General features: G+C 42.1%; 2 protein-coding genes across 4 annotated transcripts; both read left to right on the top strand.

The window, feature by feature from the left end:
* Nucleotides 1–657: 657 nt before the first annotated feature.
* On the top strand, nucleotides 658–13,030 carry LOC307245215 (ATP-dependent zinc metalloprotease YME1L1-like). 3 transcript variants are annotated; one of them, XM_080020669.1, is made up of 18 exons: nucleotides 658–820; nucleotides 1,896–2,018; nucleotides 3,539–3,707; nucleotides 4,146–4,247; nucleotides 4,357–4,466; nucleotides 5,459–5,606; nucleotides 6,025–6,132; nucleotides 6,356–6,529; nucleotides 6,738–6,890; nucleotides 7,049–7,181; nucleotides 7,354–7,416; nucleotides 8,289–8,401; nucleotides 9,007–9,162; nucleotides 10,456–10,607; nucleotides 10,829–10,955; nucleotides 11,287–11,360; nucleotides 11,960–12,046; nucleotides 12,194–13,030. In XM_080020669.1, exons 1-18 carry the CDS (start codon nucleotides 785–787, stop codon nucleotides 12,332–12,334), a joined length of 2,169 nt encoding a protein of 722 aa, XP_079876795.1. In that variant the 5' UTR covers nucleotides 658–784; the 3' UTR covers nucleotides 12,335–13,030. The 3 variants fall into 3 exon arrangements, with proteins under 3 accessions (XP_079876795.1, XP_079876796.1, XP_079876797.1); XM_080020670.1 differs by having other exon boundaries at nucleotides 6,025–6,108; XM_080020671.1 differs by lacking the exons at nucleotides 9,007–9,162; nucleotides 10,456–10,607; nucleotides 10,829–10,955; nucleotides 11,287–11,360.
* A 649-nt stretch (nucleotides 13,031–13,679) lies between these two features.
* On the top strand, nucleotides 13,680–22,254 carry pks1 (polyketide synthase 1; the record flags this gene model as incomplete). The annotated part of the gene is made up of 7 exons (XM_080020074.1): nucleotides 13,680–13,737; nucleotides 15,543–15,696; nucleotides 15,887–16,047; nucleotides 16,154–16,357; nucleotides 16,479–16,660; nucleotides 16,771–20,726; nucleotides 21,048–22,254. 7 exons carry the CDS (start codon nucleotides 13,680–13,682, stop codon nucleotides 22,252–22,254), a joined length of 5,922 nt encoding a protein of 1,973 aa, XP_079876200.1.
* Between the last annotated feature and the right edge of the window lie 2,224 nt (nucleotides 22,255–24,478).

The following is a 24,478-nucleotide window of genomic DNA, read 5'->3' on the forward strand; positions in this document are numbered from 1 at the left end:
TGAAAATTTCTCCCGTGGCCAGTGTTTGGTTTGTGCGTTCTGGGCTACTGTACAAGAAACATGGCGGTGCAACATGGCGGCCTCCATGAAGAGTACCCGCTCCCTATGTAGATTAAAAAACGGCTCATTCCAAGGTAATGCCAACACATTGGTTCTTATTTTCATGGGGTTATACACTAATTAAAACATACTTATTAATATTATATTCCATTTCTGCCAAGTCCATTCCCTAAATTCTGAAAACGGCAACTTGAAGGACACCCCAGCTCCAACTGCCCACGTTACGAAATAAACCTACAGTTTCAGCCGTATGATGCTGCATTCCGCGGAAGTTGGAACTCGTAAAAAGGTTTTCTTCTACCGGGGAAGGTGCAAAGGAACCGTCGTTTAAGTTGTAATTTTGGGGCAAGTCGCTCGGGCCCGAGTTTGTAGTATAATTCACAACCCTTCCTAAAGACACACATTTGCTGCGGGCGTCCATGTTTTACTGAACAGAGGCAATGGGGCAAATTTGGCTCCGCAGTGGCTAATTGCCGATTTCCGAGTTTCAGAGGAATGCATCACAATAATGATGTAAACTGCCCCGGAAGTAATCACTCCCTACGTCACTTTGTAGGCCCGGTGACCTTTAGGGGGAAACCAATTGCGGCGTCCGGCTTCTGGAATCTGTGTAACGGGGAACATCAAGCGGGTTGCAACCCTGCGTGGGAATATTCCGATACAGATAGAGGGTCTACTCACATATAATAACCCTAAAAAAAAAACCACAACTTTTTTTGGAATAATGTTTTCACTTTCGACGACGTTCCAGCCACAGCAGGTAAGCTAAGAAGCTAATACATTTAGCCACCTAGCTTAGCTGTTCTGACAGATTATGAGACAAACGTTACACACACAACTTCTTTTGTGGCCCTGATAGCGTCGTTTGGAGTTTTAATTTTTATTTAATGGTCTTCGTATTTGCCGGAAACTTTTTTTTTTTCCTCCACAAAAAGCCTGATCATTAGTTGAGTGAATCCTTTCGCGAACATATTTTGTGAACGGGCCTGTTGTGGGGACGTGACGTCAGAGCAGAACCAGCTTCTGACATAACATTCAGCTATTGGCTGTTGTGTATTGATCCCGGTGACCGTTATAACCTGCTGAACGGTTATTGCGTTAATGAAAATAAATGATAAACCTTTGAACCCAAGTAAAAAGTACAAATACCCTGACACAAAATATTCTAGTGGAATGCTCTAGTATTACATTTGCATTTCTACTTAAGTACAAGTATAAAGGGGCTTGCTCTTTAATGTACTGTAAGTGTAGTGTAGTCTAAGTGCTTTTTCGTATCCAGTGCCTGGATATGTGCCTGTTGTACCTTTTTTCCTGTAGATGTGTGGACTCATGCATATCTTGAGTACAGTTTACAAAAATAGTATCGGTGCCGTGACTGTCATTGATAAGCAATTTTACATCAGGACCTTGATAGATCCAGTCCCTGATGTCTTTTTAAACATCATTGTAACCCGAGGACGTTGGCTGTGTAGTGTAGGACTAATGTAGGAGAGTTAAAAAGTAGAGTTAATTGTTTTGAAATGTAGAGGAGTAAATATTGAAAGTATATGAAACTGAATACATAAGTACAGATACTTAAAAATGTACTCAAGTACAGAAACACACTTCCCACCACTGAGATTCAGTATTGACTGCCAAAGTGCTTGAATAACACTTTAATGGTCTCGCGTAATGGGAATTTCACCCATGACATAACTGACCTGCCCTGCTGTCACCAAGTGGGAGCTAAGCTCCAGAAGATCAAAGAATGTGGATGAAAGGGTATTATGCACCATTTATGTGATCACAATTTATACAATTTTCTCATGAATTTCTGTCTTGATTGTCTTTACCAGTTGATCGTGCCCCTCATCAATGCCCTCCATTCCTTGAAGAGCTCAGCTACCTCCGCAGTCACAGCTTCGATTCAGAGCCTGAACATAGACTTCACTCCAGAGCATGATCTGTTGCTCAGAGAGGTAAGATTTTGCAGATGGAAATAATTTCCATTTGGATGCTGTGATTTGGTTGTGGTTTCCCACTGGTCCATAATACGTCATTCCCAATTGATGGACAATCCCACAAAAAATAACAACATTTTTATCCTGGAAAAGAAAATATCTGATGTGTTCAATACAAGTTCAATACAAGTTACTGCTCTGCTTTGTCCAGCCTGTAGTTTATTAATAAATCATCAGCTAGCTCTGATGATTGTTCACCAGAGGCCAGGCTTTAAATACCTAGCTTTTTTAACAAGTTGTTTTTTAAGAAATGGAATATGCTAATGATGCTGATATTGTTCAATAGCAAGGCTAAAATGGTCAATATACAATATTATTAAAATTTAACTTGCATTTGTGCATTTTAGAAGAAGTCTATACTTGTCAATAAAAGTACTATGCCAGTATTCAGTAAGAGTCAATACTGAAAATATGTTGACAGTGGAAATGAAAGCGGAAAGCGGAATCAGTGCATCGCTAGTCTTCACCACACCGTCAGCTAACAGTACAGTAAAACATTAACTTTTGCCCTTACCGCCTGTGCACCGCCCTCGCAGAGAATGCAGAGAGAGCAGGGCATGTATCGCTGACACATTCTCCGTTGCACTATCCTCAGAAACAACGGGTGGCAGTAGAGAGACAGTACTGTGTGAAGCAGGATGTAGTAAACGAAGAAGAGCGCTATACAGCAAACATGGCTGCGCGCACATCATTGGAGCTTGTTTACGCCGAGGAGGAATCGTTGACATTTCACTGCATATATGTACAACCGTATGTGTATGTATGTGACAAATAATCTCTTGAACTTGAACTTGAACTTGTTCATGGTGGTTATACCGGCAAAAGTGCCAAAAAGGAGCTGCTGTGTCTGCCCGGTCCGTGCAAGACAAGGAGAGGGAGGTTGAAATCATGTCCTACTCAGCATTTTATTACAGAGTACTACTTAAAGAACTATGGAACGGAGTCACAATGTGTAATTTCTCTGCCTCATTGCAAGATTCTCTAAAAAGAAACTGCACATGAATTCCAATAAAAACGTTACCTGTTATTTGTAAACTGAGCTTTGCAACGACCCTGTTAATTTGCCTCGACGTCGCACAGGTCCACAAGCGCTGTAGCGCCAGCGCCTAGCGACCCCATTTGCGGTGTGCCGCAGGCATAGACCAGGCTTGAGGCAGGCGTAGTAAACAAGTAAAACTCTGTGCAATGTGTGCATTAAAAGAGAGAACCAGGTCACCTTATCATCTTCTGAGCACCGATGGTTAAAATGTCAAATTAAAATGTGTTTGGTCTTTTATGGATAGCATCTTATGTTAAATTATAATGTACATTTTACTGTGGTATTGCTGTTTAACATGTAAAATTTTAGCAGTCATGATCGATTTCTTGAAGCTACTGTACTGTAAATTAGCAGCAAATGATATATTGAAAGGACTTTTTTCCGACCTTCACTTTACCTCCACCTCAATTAACCAACCTCTTTGTGTGGGTGTCGGCAGCCCAGCGTGAGCCTGAGGGACCTGGGCCTGTCGGAGCTCAGGGTGGGGCAGCTGGATGAGCTGGTCAACAGGTTACTTCCCACGCTAGGGCCCCAGGAGCCCCCCGCTGCACCCTCAGCATGGAGGACATCCCATGTGTCTGCAGACTCCTTCTTCCAAAACAAGCACGGTGAGAACGTCACCCTTCAATTGAATGTTTTCTTTGCAGATGGAAATACCCTGGAGATTATTTGTTCCATCTGCTATCCATTGAAAGCTTGTATAAGATTTTCACTTCTCCTGTGTGTGTGTTTGTGTGTGTGTGTGTGTGTGTGTGTGTGTGTGTGTGTGTGTGTGTGTGTGCGTGTGCGTGTGTTTAATAAATGAAAATAAAAGTAAAGGAAAATCATGCAATCTTGAATATATATAATGCAACCTATACAATATATTTACGGTGACATAATATTTTCTATTGTGATACAAACTCTTTTCTGTATGTATGCCAGCTTAATGTAGTATGGTAACAAGTATCCTTTATCTGACCATGTTCCGTTACACACATATATAAAAGATACAATTGGTGTTTTCATTGTTGCAAGTTAATATATACTGTTAATTTTCTTTTCAGGGTTTTCACACAAGAGGTTGGGTGTGTTTGGATCTCCCATATTTCACAGACAGTACTACAGCCCTCTAAAAACAGTTTGCTCAGAGCTGCACTACCTGCCTGGTGAGACAGCAGTGGCTGACTTCCCTTAATATGTTTTTATCATGTTTTTTGTTTTTGTTTTTAATACTCCCCCCCATTTACGCATTTTCTCTTCTTTGTCCTCTCCCAGTATGTGTCCAGTATCGGGGCTTTAAGACGCTGAGGTCCAATCCTCGACGTGTGGTGTCTGCTTACAACGCTTCAGCCGAGTCGGACTCCTTCACCCCAGCCTTCATGAAGGTTACTAGTCTCCTCAGCTTGTGTTACCCTTACGTTCTACACATTCACACCTCTTGGTCAGTGTTCTCTACTGTATCTACTGTCCTGCTGCTTAATGCAGGGGTGCACAAACTAGGGTTAGGGGCCCTTTAGGGTTCCCGCTGAAGGAATTGCAAGGGTTTTACAGCCATATTGCTACTGCAAGGGCAGTCACGATCATGACATTTTATGATGGTTTTCGGTAAATTGTGAATAACAACCTAATTGCCGCTGCTTTTACTTTTTGTCATAACATATAACTTGTAATAAAACTGCACTTGTCTACCTATTGCAGAATAACCATCTATTGGCATTGAAACACATCTTTGGATTATGGAAACTAACGATTTTACTAAATGTCTAAAAAATAGTCAGTGTTTTGGACTTCCTTTTGCAAGAACGTCATTCTTTATGCACCCATGCTCAGAGACGGTTATATGTGAGTCTGTAAATGAAGAGAAGGGAGATAGTTTTCAAAGCTGACAAATAAGGGAATATATGCAGACTAGGCAAAGAGACGAGCACAGAGAATGCCGGACTCTCTTTGCACAGTTTCTGGACTTCCTTTTCAAAAATTCTGTTCAAATTGTTTGACTTCCTATTCAAAGATTCGATTGAAAATGTTCTTTTGGTGAAATGGTTCTATTGAAAGCACATCTGGACCTCCCAAACTGTTTTGTGTAGGTTCTTCAGACTTCCCACATGCTGCTCTCGCAAAGCATAATTTACGTTTTTATCCCTGAGGTGTTGTGATTTCAAAACCATTATGAGAGGAAAAGGGAGGATTCATTTCTTCTTTGGTCCCGCTACGACGCTCCGGCCCTGCGCCAAAACATCGCACGAGTCGGCGATTGGATCTTGAATATGTAATGAAGTTGAAATGGCGGCTGCCTTTCTAATCCGGCAGCCGCTGTGGCTGGCGAGCGGCCGTGGTTCAAGTCCCAGCTCCTAAGGTGCTATCGTCCCTCACGCAGGGGCTTCTGGCGAAAGAAAAGGGGCCGGAGTCGTCAGTGGACCAAGTGCTGAAGCAGAAGAACCTTCCGGAGAACCAGCAGGATGCCTTCAAGAGCGGCTTCACAGAGGGCTTCATGAAGTCCCAGGCCTACACCCAGAGGACACAAGGCATGTGCTCAATTTGAGTCCAAACTACCAGACTAGAATGTTCAAGAAAGAAGAAGAAACCTTGAAAAAACCTTTAAGCGTGTTTCAGCCGTAAAAATCTGAAGCATTGCATGAAATACTTCTATCAACATCAAGTTGAGCAGTGCTGTATTAGCCACTGATGATAAACCGTTGTACTGACTTGGCATTGTGGAAGAATCTTTGGAATGATATATATGTAATATATGTAATGATTTATTCTGTATGATTTTCAACCAAAACTTCCTCAAGATCAAACTCTCTGAATCCTCATTAGTGAGAAAAGATTATTAATTTAGAAAATGATTTATGGGAATATGACTATCTTAAATTCCTTATCATACAATGACTATCTCCTCCTCCTCCTCCTAACCAGTACTCTTGTCTCCTGTGTATGCAGACTCCCTGCGGAGGACCCGGTTGATCCTGTTGGCCCTCCTACTCGTCGGGCTCTACGGCCTGTCCAGAACCCCGTTTCTATCGGGTAAAGGCTCGTTTTCTGATACTGGTTTGTTTCAGTTTTCATTCATTTTCTATCCCTGTGAAGGTCCTGTGTGTAATGCTTTTGTGAGGTCATAATGCTGGAAAAGCTGTGCTGTAGTTAGACTGGGGAGCTGAAATTAGCTACAATACTGAGATCAACTTAAGCTTCCTCTAGTTTAAAAAGATATTTAACGAAATCAAACATAAGTTGAGGAGTTTTTGCGCTGAATTTGTTTAAAATATTGCAGTGCGGTTCCGCACCACGTCGGGCCTGGACTCAGCCGTGGACCCCATCCAGATGAAGAATGTGACGTTTGACCATGTCAAAGGTGTGGAGGAAGCCAAGAATGAACTTCAAGACGTTGTGGAGTTCCTCAGAAACCCCCAAAAGTTCACAGTGCTGGGTGGAAAGCTGCCTAAAGGTAGGGAATCCAGAGCGGCATTATAGTAAGTCGCTTTGGATAAAAGCGTCTGCCAAATGACTAAATGTAAATGTAAATGTAAATTATTGTAGCCTAGCCCGGTGTAATTGTAGTCAGCTGTTCAGTTATAGTAGCCTAAAGTTATGTGGTCATAACCTAAAGCTGTGGTGTTACTGCAGCCTAACCGTGACCCCTGACATCTTGCTAGGGATTCTCCTGGTCGGGCCCCCAGGCACAGGAAAGACTCTTCTGGCTCGAGCCGTGGCCGGAGAAGCGGATGTGCCGTTCTACTACGCCTCCGGATCCGAATTTGATGAGATGTTTGTGGGTGTCGGTGCCAGTCGTATCAGGAACCTCTTTAGTAAGTGCCGCTGCTGTTGAAGCGCTTGTGTCTATACCAAATACTAGTAATGCCACATTTGAGCTTGATTAAAAAAAAAAAAAAAAAAAAAAAAAAAAAAAAGAGCGAGAGAAAGTAATTGACGGACTCTTTATTGTTTTTTTAATCTTTCTTTGCAGAAGAGGCAAAAGCCAACGCTCCCTCCGTCATTTTTATTGATGAGCTGGACAGCGTGGGCGGGAAGAGGATCGAGTCGCCGATGCATCCGTACTCCAGACAGACCATCAACCAGCTGCTGGCCGAGATGGACGGGTCTGTCCTCACCTCCTGCTTCTTAACAATCATAGGTTTTCTCCTCGAGGCGTATTGTTGTTTGAAAGGTCTGAGACAGTAAAATGAAAACAGTCTGATGAAGCGGTTCGATGTGAGATGCACGGTGTCACTCTGTGTTTTGTTTTTGTTTGTTTTTTATTTCATTTCTTAGGTTCAAACCAAATGAGGGTGTCATCGTCATTGGTGCTACAAACTTCGCAGAGGCTTTGGACAAGTAGGTTTACACTTCAGATAATTCTTTTTTTTTTTTCTCACGTGCCGAGCGTCAAACTGCCGAGGTTGGGGGGGGGGGGTCTTAATTTCAATTTTGACATATGATAACTACAGTTTTGATTCAGAATTGTCACGTGCATTATTGCAAATTTGAAATCTCACCATTGTGTAAAATTTCCAATTTGCTCAAAATGAAAACCCTTTGCGGTTCTGTATTTCTGAGAATTGAGTCAGTTATTTTATTCACCTCTAGAAATTTCTGCCTCAATGCCATAGTGATAATGATTTTATGATTTTCTTTTATTATTATTTTTATTTTTTAATTGAGTATATTTTGCCGCATCACTGTACATTTGGTGCGTTCCGTTTACCTCTGGAGTCAGAGCCGGGAATGACGCCGCACCTGAGTTGACCGCGTTCCAGTACGACAAGTCAGCAAACCAAGATGGACGCCTCCCTTGTTCTTGCTCTTGCTCTTTGGGAATATAGACAACTACAGAACGAATACGGGACATGGGGGGAATGGAGCGCTCCTCTGGGGGTCCGAACGTGCTCACGTCCAAATAGATTTTATCAAGAAAAAAATCATTGTTAACATCACAGCTGTTACTACAGCTTTCACTTGTTTATGCGTTTTTAGCCATCTTGGATTATTTTGGTTGGGGGTCGGTGAGGGTCTTCCGACTTTCTGAGTCGGAAATCCCACCCCAGGGGGCGCTCCGGTTGAAATTTACGACCCAGTAACTCTGAAACGCGCCGTACTTCTGAGGATAGCCTTCCCTTCACATTTTGGGCGATGGCGTTTTATTAAATTGACGCTGATTGCAGAGAATCCCTCCTTCCATTCTGAAGCGCTGCTGCTTTTCCTTCTAGCGCCCTGGTGCGCCCAGGGAGGTTCGACATGCACGTGACCGTCCCTCGGCCCGACGTCAAGGGACGCACCGAGATCCTCAACTGGTACCTGTCCAAGATCACAGTGGATCCCGGTAGGTCTCTGTGTGTTTTCTTTGTCTTTTTCTTTTTTTTTTTTTTTAATAAAGTCCATATAATAATATGGGCTTCATGATAGTTGCATCTTTAAAGGGCTCCATGGCTGGTTTGACTCCCGCCGAGTTGTGGTTTGCAAGTTTTCACGTACAGGAAAGGCATGTGACCATTTCCTCCTATTTAACAAATAAATAAATAATATAGAAAGACTAATTAAACAATTAATTATGCAACATTTAGTGAAAGCTCCTAATTGTTTAGTTTAGCTTTACTTATTTATTTTCCATTTACCTGCTTGAGACTTGACAACTCATTTTCGGCGTTTTCCAAATACGTATTTGAAGGGAAACACCGCAAATCTACACAACACAAAACACACAACAAAACACAAGATACAAAAACGCAGGAGCTATTTCACAACATCTTTCCAGAATGTTCTTACTTTTCTCAAAGCAGCAATACTTGAAAAATAAAAAAGAACGTTCCCGACAGCGGAGCGCTGTGAAAGCCCTGCGCCCCCCCCCGTAGCGCGTGAACGACCCCAGTGTCCCCAGCACCCAGCCTCCCCTTTGTCCTCTTATCTGTGGCGGGTTTCCTCTGACAGACGTGGAGGCGGAGATCATCGCCCGGGGCACGGTGGGCTTCTCGGGAGCCGAGCTGGAGAACCTGGTGAACCAGGCGGCCCTGAAGGCGGCCGTGGACGGGAAGGAGATGGTGACGCTGAAGGAGCTGGAGTTCGCCAAGGACAAGATCCTGATGGGTGAGCGGCGCGGCGGGCCAGAGAGGACGCGCGGGGGGGAGGGAAACCGCTCGCCATGGCCTCGGAGCCATGCAGAGTTGGTCCTCCTTCAAGTCGTCGGTCTCAAGATGTCTTAAATGGAGAAAATATTTGTCTTCGTTCATCTTTTTTTTTTTCCTCTCTCCATCCATTCTCCAAGTTGTTAATTAACCTAGGAAACGACTCCTTCCTTAGGAGGAGCCCGAGCTGAACTGAACCGCGAGGAGTTCCCAGCAGATGGTGTTCACACGGACGACATTCAAATATTGTTATAAAGCGCCAATAGGCATTCCTAAAATATTGTCATTGTACATTATCGATAGGGCCCCACCAAATTCACGGTCAATTTAGCTTAATTTCACAGACCTAAATTAAAAAATATATATATTTTTTTAAAAGGAAAAATAACCTTTCAACTTTCTAAGCACACGCAGTCAGGCCAAATGAAGGGGGCAGTGGCTCAGGAGGTAGAGCAGGTCGTCTAGTAAGCGGTAAATGCAGAGAAATTGCAAATATCCCCGTTATGGGAATAAAGGTATATGTTAAAAAAAAAAAGATTTTTCAACCCATGCAGCGACGTTTTGCCCCATGTTTTATGTTTATATCCAACGGCACCATTTTAAAAAGACTCGCTGTGGTGAGCTTAACATGCACTGTACAGTATTTAAATAATGGAAGGTAAGAAAGAAATGCCAAAGAAATGGCAGGGTCGTGTGTGGTCAAGACCACGGGGTCCGGGGCCATGATAACAAACTGGCGCATACACGCGGCCTAGACGAACGCCGTGGCTGTTTGTTGTCGTCACCTTCATTTTTCTTGGGGACTTCCTGCTGCTGGTTCCAGCTCCACCGTCATCGAAACACAAATCCTAAAGTCGGCGCGTTACGGCTCGGCACGGCGGCACTTTGGTACATCCCACATCTTTTTTTTATTTTTTATTTTTTGGGGTTTTTTGTTTTTGGTTGTTGTTTACTTGTTGGTTTTTTTTTTTTGTTTTTTTTTTGTTTTTTTTTTCTTTCAGTTTCTTTTAATATTCTCTTCAAATTGTCAATGACCCTGGAGGAGGCCGATTTCGTGCTCCATGATGCGATTTGGCAGGGCACTAATTATCGATTTTGACTTATTCAGCCCGAAAACACTGTGATATTTGATTTGGTCCGAAATCGCCCAGGCCTATTCTCCAGTAGGACACGGTTGTCCCGGCTTCTGCGTTAGTTTTGAGGCGTTATTCCAATTTTTTTATTTTTTATTCCGTGGCTCGTGATCTCTTTTCAGGGCCCGAGAGGAGGAGCGTCGTCATTGACAAGAAAAACCAAACCATCACAGCGTACCATGAGTCGGGCCACGCCATCGTCGCCTACTACACCAAAGACGCCATGCCCATCAACAAGGCCACCATCATGCCCCGAGGGCCCACTCTCGGCCACGTGAGTGTACTTCTGTGTAATCTGTCTCTTCAGTGTAATCACCATCATTATTACGCCATCTTATGCTGTTGTAAGTTATTTGATTTAGAAATAGACAAATTCCACAAACGTCCACTTGAAACAGAACCTCTCAGGTGTTCGTAAAGCACTGTCTCCTCTCATCTCACGGCGGGGGGGTCGAAGCGGCAGGTCCAGATGTTTCCTTGCTCCTCTGTGCTCAGGTTTCCATGCTGCCCGAGAACGACCGCTGGAGCGAGACGCGAGCCCAGCTGCTGGCCCAGATGGACGTCAGCATGGGGGGCCGCGTGGCCGAGGAGCTCATCTTCGGTGACGACCACATCACGACAGGTGCCGTATCAATAATAATGAAACCGTTTAAAATCACTTTGATGAATTATATCAATTATGTTATTATGTTATGTTATGTTATTATGTTTCATTGTTGTCCAGTTAGCGTGAATTGGAGTTCCATCATTTTAAACGATCCATGCAGTCAATTTAAAAAGAAAAACATTCTATTCTACATTTTAACTGCAAGTCATTGGGTCGTATCTCTTGTGCCGCATAAAGTGTGATTGTGTCTTTTAAGTTATCTCACCTGTGAACCGTGGGGGCGGGGACAGCCTCATTTTTATTATGATCACATTTTTTTCACTTTCCCCGCCGTGCTGCGTTTCAGGTGCTTCAAGCGACTTTGAGGGGGCGACAAAGATCGCAAAGATGATGGTGACCAGGTTTGGAATGAGCGACAAGGTGGGGAGCTTTGATTTGTATCGCGTGTCAACACAAAGCATAAGCCTCCAGATGGTTTTGACAAGCTCGGTTTTAGACTCATTTGGGGTCATTAGTAGCAAGCGACTGACGGAGTCTTTACTTCTTAAGTCCATGTGTCAAAGAAGTGTCACTTAGGTGTCACTCCTTTCCCTTTAATTCGCAACACCGTTTGATGTGGTTCTTCCTATAAGGTTTTCCTATCGTGTGTGTGTGTGTGTGTGTGTGTGTGTGTGTGTGTGTGTGTGTGTGTGTGTGTGTGTGTGTGTGTGTGTGTGTGTGTGTGTGTGTGTGTGTGTGTGTGTGTGTGTGTGTGTGTGTGTGTCTAAACAGAAAAAAAATATATATATATATATATATTGTGCTAACAGGAAAAAAAAAAATATATATATATATATAAACGTGTGTGTGTGTATACATGTGTGTGTATATGCATATCAAATGTATGTATATATATATATGTATATATATAATCGAATGCAAGATTTGGCTTTGGTCTATGCGATTAGCTGTCAAAACTCCTTGAGGTTATTATGTCCAGCTGCTCCTCTGAGACTCAACCTCCTCGTGATTTGCTGCAGCTCGGGGTCATGACCTACGGCGACCTCTCCAAGTCGAGTCCAGAGACGCAGGCCGCCGTGGAGCAGGAAGTCCGTGTTCTCCTCAAGGTGAGCTCCCGCTGTGTCCTCCTGGAGTAAGGCAGACAAGGCAGATTTTTTTTAAAATCTTTTTTTAATCTCTTTATTTTGTATTATTTATCATGGCACACCATGGATACCAACCCGTGCCCACGGCTGTTTACCTTCCTCCCCCAGGACTCGTACGAAAGAGCCAAAAACCTCCTGAAGACCTACAGCAAGGAGCACAAGAAGCTGGCCGACGCCCTCCTGACATACGAAACGCTGGACGCCAAGGAGATCAAGTTGGTGCTGGAGGGCAAGTCACTGGAGCACTAGATACCTCAACCACACAAGGCATTTTACCTCCACCCACGTCTCTGTATGGGTGTAGGTCTTTTGGAGGCTCTATTTTTTATTTGATTTGATTTTTTTTTTTAATTCCTGTTCGAAAGATAAAAGAGACACTGATATAAAATCTTGATCCTTACACCGTTTTTTTCATTGACACCGTGTGTGTTTTGTCATCGTGCTTCGCTTCTTGATGCCAATTTTATAGACCACAAACACACTTTTATTTCATGGATTAACCCTTGAGTTATCATAAAGAACTCATTCATTTGTGACGTGGGTTGGAAACAGATCAGTGGGATTATGTATTTTCTTTTTTTTTTTTTTTTAAGTTGATCTACAGTGAATGGGAAACATTTTGTCTATTTATTTCACATTTGCTGAGGAAACCACCCTAGAACCATAATTCTCATGAAGGAAATACATTCACACATTTTTATTCCTCCGATGCTATTCAGCAGCATCTATCGTTTTCTTTTTTATTTATTTAAGTGCCCAAATTATGTCACCTTTTCCCCTTTAGTTAGTTAGCGCTCGGCCATCATGTTCAAGTATTAAATCGGGCTATAATCCAAAACTGAGGGATGTATGTACTGTAAGTGTGTGAAAACTTCAGATTCGTGCTCTGGTTTCGGGTCATGTGAAACAGCCCTTGTCCAAGTTCAATAAAATTTGTTAAAAACATGCCATTTTTTAATTTTGAATTCTAATAATTGTTTTGTTATGATTTGACGTTGTATAACAAGCACTCAAACAAACGTAATGTATTCCCAATACGCAAAATGTTGATTTCTAACTCAGAATGTAAATTCAGAGACGGCACTTTTCGACATTGTCATTGTATTTTTCCAGGATTGCCAATTGTTTTACAAGTTTATATAATCTAATAATTGTGTATTACTCCACTTTAAAATGTGTATTTCAAGTTGTGAAGTTTCAGAATCCTGTTTTACAAATGCCTGGGAGGCATTACAACAAACACTTCATTTTAATGGCCATCTATTAGTATATATTATATAAGAGTATAATGATCAATGTTCCTCCTGCCCACTCATTATCTCCCAAAACAGAACAAACCCCCAATTACTGCTGATTTGACACAAAAAGCCCAAAACCAACACTTAATGTATCTGGTTACCTACATGGTTGTCTGACTCGGAATAGTAGACCAGTATACACAGGACTGACTGGGAGCCTATAAACACTCTGTGAGGTAGAGCTTCAGTAGTTGGGGTTGGAGGAGTCTCCAGCTACTGAGTACTGAGTTTCCAGGAGAAAATTAGCATTATTTGGGTCCATTCCACTATTTGGATGAAAAACAACCAAACCAGAGATGGAGGATCCAGATGAAGACATAGCTGTTGTTGGGATTGGGTGCAACTTCCCTGGAGGTGAGCGAATCTTTCTATCCAGAATGAGTGATTCTACTATAATTACACCAATATTTGTGCAAACAAATTTAAAATCTATGTGGCTGTAGGTTGTGTTTTTTATGCAGCCAATAGATTTTGATTTGTATTGCAAATAATAGTCTACTACGCAAATACCCAAAAGGCTGAATTCACAGTATAGTGCTGTTATAAACTCTAAAATGACAAAATGGTTTTTTTAACATTCATAATCCATCATAATTGATGTTATAACTACAGTGCTGTCTAACCTACAGTATAATGTTTTAGCATCCAATTTGCTTTTTGTAACATATTAGTTGTATCCAGTCTCAAGTTGGTTAAAACATTCATATATTTACATTAATATATTAAAAAATATGTACTGTATATAGTCAGTATATACAGTATACATATATACAGTGTTTATACAATGTCTATATAGTATATTATATAGTTTAGACGAGAGATACTGAATATACGTTTGTTTGTACGTATATACACTACTCACAAAAAGTTAGGGATATTCGGCTTTCGGGTCAAATTTCAGGATGAACCTAAAATGCACTATGACCTTTACAGGTTAACTTAATTTGACCTTCTCTAAACCTTTGAATGCACATGTCCAACTGTTCGGTGTTTCAGTACTTTTTGACCAACTTGCTGTTCTCTAACAAGGAGCTGAACGGCAAAATTAACAGGTGTTTGATCCAGGAATTGACCAATAAACTTCCTGGTTCAATTAGAATTGGTATTTAAACAGTCCTCTTCGTCATGCTGTTCACATTTTGACATCATGAGACCAAGACGACACCTAACAACTGATCAACAGCACCTCGCCATTACGAGGCTTCAAACAGGATGTTGTCAGAGGGAAGTGGCCACTGAGCTTAGAGCGTCACAGTGTCATCAGCAGGTTGCAACAGAGATACAGAGACTGGAAGAGTCACAGAAAGGCATAGAAGTGGACGTCCTTTGGCCACATCCCACACTGATGAGCGCTTCATTGTGAACAGTGCCCTGTGGAACCGGATGATGATGCCACTCAACTCCAGGCACATTTAAGGGAGGTGAGAGGCACCCAAGTGTCACGTCAGACCATTCAAAACTGTTTCCATCAGCGTGGTCTGCGTGCTAGACGACCTGCAAGGATACCTGACCACACCACCAGGCACAGGCATCATGCCAGGGAGCATTTACGCTGGACGAGGGACCAGTGGCCTCAGTGCTGTTCTCTGATGAAAGTCGATTCACTTTTAGCAGAAATCACTTGTGAACAGCATGAGACATGGTTGTCAAGCTGTAATTGATGCTCAAGGGCACATGACAAGTTATTGAGACATTGACATTTGTTGTTGTGGTAAACCCACCACTGTTGTTGGCTTTTGTTTCAATAAATTGTTTGACATGAGGAAATCACCATTGCATGCTTCTACTTAAATGCCCTACTTTCATGGTATCATATCACTGTAGTGTGAACTTTTTACATTTTCCATAAATTTCACCCGAAAGCCAAATATCCCTAACTTTTTGTGAGTAGTGTGTCTGTCTGTCTGTCTGTCTGTCTGTCTGTCTGTCTGTCTGTGTGTGTGTGTGTGTGTGTGTGTGTATATATCTATATATCTCAATTCTATATATGTATATACACTGTATATGTGTATATATATATATATATATATATATATATATATATATATATATATATATATGTGTGTGTGTATGTGTATTCATCTATATATGTATATATACTGCATATATGTTTATATTTGTATATATATTTGTGTTTATGTGTATATATATATCTTAAGGCGAAGGTTTGGAACATTTCTGGAGAACCTTATTGGAGGGGAAGAATTGTACGGTTGATCTTCCAAAGGAGAGGTTTGACATCGCTCACTGGTTCGATCCCGATGCCATCAAACCTGGAAAGACACAGACGGCCAGAGGGGCTCTGATAGAAGGGTAAAGGATGAGATTTTGCTTCTTTATAAACAAAGTAATGGATATTCACTCTATTGTTTTGACTTATCTGTATGGTCCAATTAACTGGATATGATGTAAGTTTGATATCCTGTTTTTTTTTTTCAATCAGTAAAAATTCCCAGTGATATTTTATAATGTGTGAAGGACACCACAACCTTTTCTTCTCTAGGTTTAATGAGTTTGATCACAAGTTTTTCGGCATCAGCGAAGCCGAGGCTGACTGCATGGACCCTCAGCAGAAGCTCCTGCTGCAGTGTTCTTACAGAGCTTTAGAAGATGCCGGAATATCAATGGAGACAATGAATGGAAGCAGAACTGGAGTGTATATAGGTAAACATATAGGTCATTATAGTTCACTGATAACCCAAGGAGATGTTGCTCAAACAATGTAATAATGCATATCAAAATTTGTTCCTGCGTATGTCTGCCGTTGCAGGCCTCATGAACAGGGACTTTGAGACCCTCCTTAACAACAATTCCAGCACCATTTCCCACTACAGCGCCACCGGGACCGCCATGAGCATCGCCGCCAACAGAATATCCTTCACCTTTAATTTGACCGGGCCTTCGTTCACCATCGACAGCGCCTGTTCCTCGTCCCTGGTGGCTCTGCATTCAGCATGTCAGGCTATGAAGCAAAGTATTGCATTCGTTTCAGTTCTCTCTCCTTGTGAAATACTACATTAAACTGCAGTACCCAGTGAACTTGATTCAAACCCTTATTTTTCATTTGTTCATTATGTTGGCTCGTCCTCAACCAGGAGACTGCGACATGGCTCTGTGTGGGGGCGTCAGCTGTATCATAGAGCCACGAATCTTTGTCGCTCTCAGCAAGGCAAAGATGATCTCGGCTGATGGGACCAGTAGACCTTTTTCCAAAGGAGCAGATGGCTACGGCAGAGGAGAGGGTTGTGGAATAGTGCTGCTAAAGCCACTTAAAAATGTAAGTGTATTAAAGAGATATTTTCCTCTCTGGGTATAGCAAACTATGCAAAGTAATTAACGCAAGTATAACTTGAATTATATCATCATATTGACACTTTCTGTACTAAGGCTATAAGAGACTTCAACAACATTTGGGGTGTCATCAGCAAGACGGCAGTGAACCAAGATGGCCGCTCAGTCACTCCTATGACTAAACCCTCGATGAGTCAACAAGAGGAACTTCTGAGGAGGGTCTACTCTGAGTCAGACCTTGCGAATGTCCAGTACATCGAGGCGCATGGGACTGGAACTCCGGCTGGCGATCCAACGGAGGCAGGTAGCATCTCAAACGTCATCGCCAAAGCCAGGCCCTCGCATTGTGGGACACTGCGCATCGGCTCCGTGAAGAGCAACATCGGACACACAGAGTCTGCGGCTGGAGTGGCAGCACTCATTAAGATACTGCTCATGATGAAGCATGAAACCATCGTTCCTACAGTGTTCTACTCCGAAGACAGTGCCAGTGTAGATGCAAAATCCCTCAATATAAAAATACCCACTGAAGCTGAAAAATGGGAGTCAAACAGGTCACCAGTGAGGGTAGCGGGGATCAACAGTTTTGGATTCGGGGGCACTAACGCGCATGCAATTGTTAAACAATACAGGCTACAGACTACAAATGTAATTTTAACAAATGGTGGCTTTCAGAAGCCCTTTGTGATTTCTGCGGCCTCTGAGAAATCATTCATTCACTCCATCAGAGACACTTACCAGAGACTTTGCAGAGATAAAACAGTTGACATACATGCACTGGCATATACATCAGCCTGTAGGAGAAGCCATCATAAACACAAATACAGAAAGGTCTTCCTTGCGTCCTCCATCTCTGATTTAGGCCATCGACTTGCATCGACACTGAATCAGAAGACTGGCTCAACCAAGTCCGACTTACAAGTGGTCTTTGTGTTTTGTGGTAACGGGGTTACATACAAGGGGATGTGTCAACAGCTTCTGAGAGAGGTGCCAGTCTTCCGCGACAAGGTCATAGAAGTGGAAAATCTCTTCCAGAGCTTCAAAAGCACCAGCATCGTGCAAAAGATCATCAGTGGCTATGACAATGAGGATTTCATGAAGCCAGATGTGGTCCAGCCTCTGCTGTTTGCCATTCAGGTTGGCATCGCCGCACTCCTCAAACACTGGGGAATCAAACCTGATGTAGTTCTTGGACACTCTGTTGGTGAGGTCGCTGCTGCTCACTGTTCAGGTTTGTTGTCTCTGGAGGATGCAGTGAAAGTCATGCACCACCGTAGCACTCTCCAGTGCAAAGTCACAGGAGGGAAGATGCTGGTTGTCAGTAATGTCGCTGTTCCCAAGGTCTTGCAAATTCTCCCCATCTTCTCTGGGAAAATTTGCGTCGCAGCCTTCAACAGTCCCTTCTTCTGCACTCTGTCTGGTGATGCAGATTCCATTGACTCACTCCACCAGAGACTAAAAACCACGCTAACAGAAAAAAACCTCTTCCTCCATGTTCTGGATGTTGCGGCTGCATACCATAGCCACGTGATGGATCCCATTGTGGGTGGCATCGAGAAGAAAATCGGCTCGCTGGCTGTCTGTAATATGGAGTGTGAGCTTTACTCAACAGTCACTGGAGGCAGGTATTCAAACGGTGACTTCAGCACAGGCAGATACTGGGCAAGGAATATAAGGGAGCTTGTTTCATTTGAACAAGCACTGAGAGCTGTAGCCAAGGACACCCAGTCAAGAAAGACTTTGGTCTTTGTAGAGATTGGACCTCGGAGGGTTCTTCAGCGGAACATCCATGAGACTTTAGGAAATGATGCCACTGTTCTGTCGTCAGTTCAGCCGGAGAAGGATTGTGAGACGATTCTGTCGACAGTGGCAAAACTGTTCGAACTGGGAATCAATGTAGACTGGCATCGCTTTTTTAGTGGCACTGAGACCTTGCCCACAGGCTTTCCAATTTACCAGTTTGAAAACTCAAAGAAAGTGGTGTACTTTGAAGCTGTAAGGACAGGAAATGAATTGACTTGTTCCTCCCACCATCCGCTTATCTGCAAAACAAAGCAGGACAATAACCAGCACAGTTGCAATCTCTCAGTGGAGACTATACCTTATCTTTCGGAGCATAAGAATAACGGTATGGCGGTCATGCCAGGGGCATTTTATGTTGAGCTAGCATTTGCTTTAATAATGGTGAGTGTAACGCCAAAGGTGCCCCTTTCCAAACTCCATCTGGCTGTAACTTTTCATAGTCTGCTGGCACTCAGCTCAAACACTCATGAAATGAAAGTAACAGTGGAGCATGCAGAGACTGGCGGTACATTTCAGATCCAGTCTTCTTCAGCAACACATGCATCTGGCACATATCGTCGTACTAACGGACAGTCGTTACTGGAAGAGCCAACTATTTGCCTTACAATGATCATGCAAAGATGTGGATTAGTTATTGACAGAAAGGAGATCTACTCAATTCTTTCTCAAGCAGGATTTGAATACGGCTCCGTCTTCAAGCAACTTGGTGATGTGCGGGTTGGAATTGAATTCAAAGAAGCTGTAACTGTCATTCAAGTCCCTGGTAAAATTCAGAAACAGCTCCATGAGTATTTTCTGCATCCAGTGGTGTTGGATTATTTCCTCCAAGTGTCGGCTGTGGTGGCAGTTAGAGGCCAAACACCTCGGCGGGGTTTCCCCTCAGCGATTGGTTGTGTCGCAGTTTCAGGCCCATTACAACAGGAAATGGTTGTTTATTTGAGAGCAACCCAAGAGACATCAGACTTCCTTGATGTTTGCGGTTGCTTTTCTGACAAACATGGCAACATTTTGGTGGAACTTATGGATGTGAGGATCTCGTTTTTGGGCAATTGCTCATCTACTTCCATGTCCCTGTTCTTTCACAATGAAATTATCTCAATCACAGATGACATTAATTTAAAGGGCAAAATAAAGGCTGTGATTTTCGAAGACAAACTAGGAATTGCTAAAGCTCTTAGACCATATGTACACCAGGAATCAACCTTTATTATGAACAGAGACAAATGGTTATCAAACCAACTCCGAGACTTAATACTTTGCTCACTTTGCACTGACAAAGATTTAGAGAATGTTCTATTTATTTGGGGTGTCGAGGATTTTAGTCACCTGTCACCTGAGAAATTATCACAATCCATGTCCGGTTGTTGTGAGCTTTTTCGACAGATTGTTCTCACCTTAAAAGAGAGCAATCGCTCTTGCATAGTTCGGGTCATTACCTATAGGTCCTCTGAGAGGACTGTGGACCATGTCAGTCCCGGTTTCGTACTGTCTGGTATGATCCGGGCTTGTGCAGCGGAGGTGTCAGGTCTCTCCTTCCAGCTGATAGACCTCGCCTCAGTGACCAGCGAAGATATTCAAACTCTGGTTCACGTGATGAACACCTGCAAAGAACAAGATGTCATGATCTGCCAAGGTCATGCGTCATCGACAAGGATATCAAGAACGCCTATGAATGACTCTCCGTCATGTGAGGCTGGCTTGGACTACATGTATACGAGGGACTTTGTCCTCCAAACAACTGATCCACATAGAATAGTAAATGTCTCTGCCACGCCCAGCATCGAAGACATACATTCTGTTCAAGAGAAGTCTGTTGAGGTCCAGCTCACAAATGTATGTGTACATTCATCTGATTACTTTCCTGTAAGCACTTCACATTTGACCTTTGGCGAGACATTTTATTGGCAAAAGCGCACCTCTCAGTGTCACGAGCTTCTGGCTTTAGATTTTAGCGGCCTCGTTACAGCCGTGGGCAAACGTGTCCAAAAGCTGAAAGTGGGAGATCATGTTGCTTCTTGTTATCCCGTGGCTGCCACTTCAAAGGTTGTTATCCCTGCGGCAGTGTGCTACGACACAAAGAGAATCGCTTTTCTAAGAGAGACTCCCTGTGTGTCGTACTTTATTCTGGCATGGGAGATCCTGCAGAGGACGCTGCGTCATGTAAAACAACAGAGGAGGTTGGCACTTATCTCCTCTAGTCCAGGTTCTGGTTTGCTGAAGGTTTTAGCTTTGACTGCTAACAGGTCAGGGTGGCGTGTCATCTCTCAACCATACTTCAGAAGTGAACTCCTCGAGCTTGATCATTGCAACGCATTTGTTTTCCTGCCCCCCTTTAATCAGTCATCATGCAGTTTAAGTAAAATCAGTGATTTGGAGAGGCATGCCATTTTTGTGTGTAACAATAAAATGTCCATGCGAGAAGCAAATCTTTTGGCATGGGAGGATGAACACACGCATATACACAAACTCTGTGTGTCCCAGGTGTTGCAGAGATCCAATCTCAAAGCACAGAACAGAAAGATTTTCCACTGGCTGATATTATTAGGCTTGGATACTGTCTCTCTCAAAAGGAGCACGTTTCAGTTCCCAGGCACAAGCGCTCATACAACAAAAGATCTTGCATCCTACTTTACCACCGAGACCGTGCAGCAATTGGTTTTGGACCATGCACCATCTGATTGTCCATTGTCGGATGTCCCTTTTCTGATGAGGCCAAAGAAACTCTTTGAGCCGAACTGTGTCTATGTTGTGACTGGGGGACTCTCTGGATTGGGACTGGAGACGGTCAAGTTCATTGCGCATCACGGCGGGGGTTGCATTGCAACACTATCGCGGAGAGTTCTGACATCGGAACTTCTGACTGAGATGGAAACACTTCAGAATAGAAGTGGCGTGACGATAATGCCTGTCCAGTGTGATGTCTCCGTTTCGGGACAGGTAGTCGAAGCGTTCTCTAAGATCGCACAAAGGTTCCCCACTTGTCCTATCAAAGGAGTTTTTCACAGCGCTGCGGTTTTACACGATGCGCTGATCCAAAGCCTCGATCGCTCTCTCTTTGAGAAGGTGTTCCGCCCCAAAGTGAATGGAGTTCTCAGTCTTCACTATGCAACACTGCACAACAAGCTGGACTACTTTGTGTGCTACTCTTCTGTTTCTGCCTTCATCGGGAACGCATCCCAATGTAACTATGCAGCGGCCAATTCTTTCCTGGACACGTTCTGTCACTATCGGAGAAACCTTGGACTAGCTGCACAGTCCATCAACTGGGGGCCTTTGAATCTTGGTCTTCTACTGAACAAAGATCACTTCCAGAGGTTCCTGGAGACAAAAGGGATGATGGTAATGGATGTTTATGAGGTTCACACGGCTCTGGAAAAGTGTCTAAGGGTGAACAACCCTCAGCAAGTCGTCTGCAAGTTCAACTTCAGAAATCTCAGCCGACACGTCCTTTCCCAGAACGCTGCTCTGAGAGAGCGGCTGACGGCTCTGCTGGAGATGGAACCGCCGGAGGTGACATTTGTGGAGCCAAGGGTCCAATTTTTGTCCTCCTCCGTACGTGACAATGTAAAGGCGGTGCTCAGCAGTGTAGGCAGTGTAAGCATGGACGAGTTGGACGAGGACATGGCGCTCTGCCAGCTGGGCATCGACTCCATGTTGGCGATGACGCTACAGAACCAAATTTTCCAGGAGATCGGTGTGAACGTTCCCCTGGTGAGAATACTCGACCCCAACTGCACGCTGGCCACACTGGTGACCATTGTAAGTGATAGTGACTAGGAAAGATTTCTGACACTTAATTTAAATACACTAATTTAGTATTTCATTCATTCATTTGAAAGAAGATCTTCAGATTATCTGCGAATTTCCAGACATTTTTCATTATTTGTAGAATGTAATCATTTGTACACTTTTTTGTGTTCCTTCAAGACAATATTTTTTCTACCTAATTATTATTATTCTTTTTTTTTGTTTACATTTTTTTGTCGTTTTATTAATTTATTATTACTCATCTCATTGGAAGACTGATTCATTGATTTTTGGTTGTGTGGAATGGTTTGGAAATAAAGCATTTGCAAGAAAATGTGTACTAATCTTAGTAATTACGGTCACTTTATTGCCTCATAAATAGTGAAATCTTAAAACTGCAGAGATATAATGACTTAGGTGTGCAATTTAGCTGTGAATTTCTCATAATCTGCCTGTGTACAATGTCAATATGTTATATTTTAATGGTAAACTAGAATGATATGTAGTTATTGAGATTAAAGTTTGATAGTCATGTTATTCATCAATTGTTGCTGAAAATTCCATCAAATACTTATCCTCCATTTATTTCCCTTTTGTCCTTTCAAAAGTAATGTAATTTCTAACAGTATTATTCTCCAAAAAAGTCAGTGGCAAGAAAGAATGCAATAAATATGTAAAAATAATTTTTTAATGGCCTAGTTTGATTAAACATCAATGACCGAGTGACGTCTTACCTAGGACTACTGTAGGTCCATTGATGCATATGTCATCTCAAGTTCTCATTACTTTTATGAGAAACAAGATCCGGAGATATCTAATTGGAGGTAATTGATGTTATTGCAGAATAAAACCGTTTTCAGATCATTTACCATGTTATTAACACATCTTAGTCTTCCCACAATCTTTGACTTTTGCTGAGATCCATCCTGGGACCCACAAGGTATAGAGGAGAAACCTGTGATTTAAGATACTTTAAGACCTTTAAGATACTTTTTAAGAAGGTTAAAAGAAGGAAAGAATATTCAATAGCTCTTACTGTTGATGCTTTTTTATTTTACATTTATTTATTCCTTTGATGGAAAATTATGAGGAACAATTGACATTTAAGCGGGGGGAAATTGGACAAAAATGTGTCAAGGGATAAGTAATAAATGGAATAAAAAAACCCCAAGAAAACTATATTCATTCATTAATTATTTAATAATAAATATATCCTTAATACCAACAACTGAGGGCACCTCATTAGAATTATCAATGTATATCCAATTAATGAAATAAAATACATATTATTGTCCTTGTCTGCTGCTTCTCTGTAATCAGACATCATATTGTTTATTGGAGACAACGTAAGAGTTAATGAGATGTTGTGTTCTATTACCATCATCAAATAAATCTCATTATCAATCACACATTGTCGTGTTAATTGGGAATAAATTCTAAATATGACCTGAAGGAGATGAACAGGGAACAAGCACACAAGAAAATAAGACCTGCCCACTTTTGGTCAAAATTTCAGATGGAAGCTTTAATACACGTATCAGCGACACAAACTTTTTAAAGCTTCCCATTATTCCAAAAAACATTGTCATTATACAATTAATTCAAATGTAAATTAAGTATTTAAAAAAAATATACTGTATATATACAGTATTAGATAGGCAACTGATATGATGAACAATGACAAACTATGTAAAACACGCTTTCAAATCAAAATAATAAAAGGGATTGAATTATTAACTTCTCTGCCAACAAAGTGACTCTCATGCATTTCTATAAATATTTATTTTACATTAAATTACGTTGTTTATCCGATGCTTTTGTCCAAAGCGACATTTTATTGGTAGTATCAAATGACTGTATATATTTAATTAAATTAAAGACAAAGTCATATACCCATAGTTCCCTTCAATCAAATATTAAACAAACATTTTAAAATGACAGCAAAACAGCTGCCCCTGATGGAATTATTATGCATCATTCATTTCATAACCAAACATCTCATAAAATCAGTCCAAATGCAAAATACACATATTTTGTGTATTTTGTGTCAGAATATACTGTTCATATTATTATTTTGTTTTTGAATTCACAAAAAAATATAGTCAGGCAGTTTAGAATAGTTTCAGAATAGAATATGTGAAGAATCCCCTTCTGGGAATCGGAACCTTAGTGTGGTGGAGGGGTTTGTGTGCCCCAATGAACCTTGGAGCTATGCTGTCTGGGGTTTCAGTGCCTGGTAAGGGCCACCCATGAC

Source organism: Zeus faber (assembly GCF_960531495.2).
Source record: "Zeus faber genome assembly, chromosome: 19".
In the NCBI taxonomy this organism is placed as follows: Eukaryota; Metazoa; Chordata; class Actinopteri; order Zeiformes; family Zeidae; genus Zeus; species Zeus faber.

Coding starts and splice junctions, on each gene's coding strand:
- LOC307245215 (XM_080020669.1), top strand. CDS start 785: ATGTTTTCACTTTCGACGACGTTCCAGCCACAGCAG. Junction 3,708..4,145: donor CTTCTTCCAAAACAAGCACG/GTGAGAACGTCA, acceptor TTTTCTTTTCAG/GGTTTTCACACAAGAGGTTG. Junction 10,608..10,828: donor GAGGGCCCACTCTCGGCCAC/GTGAGTGTACTT, acceptor CTCTGTGCTCAG/GTTTCCATGCTGCCCGAGAA.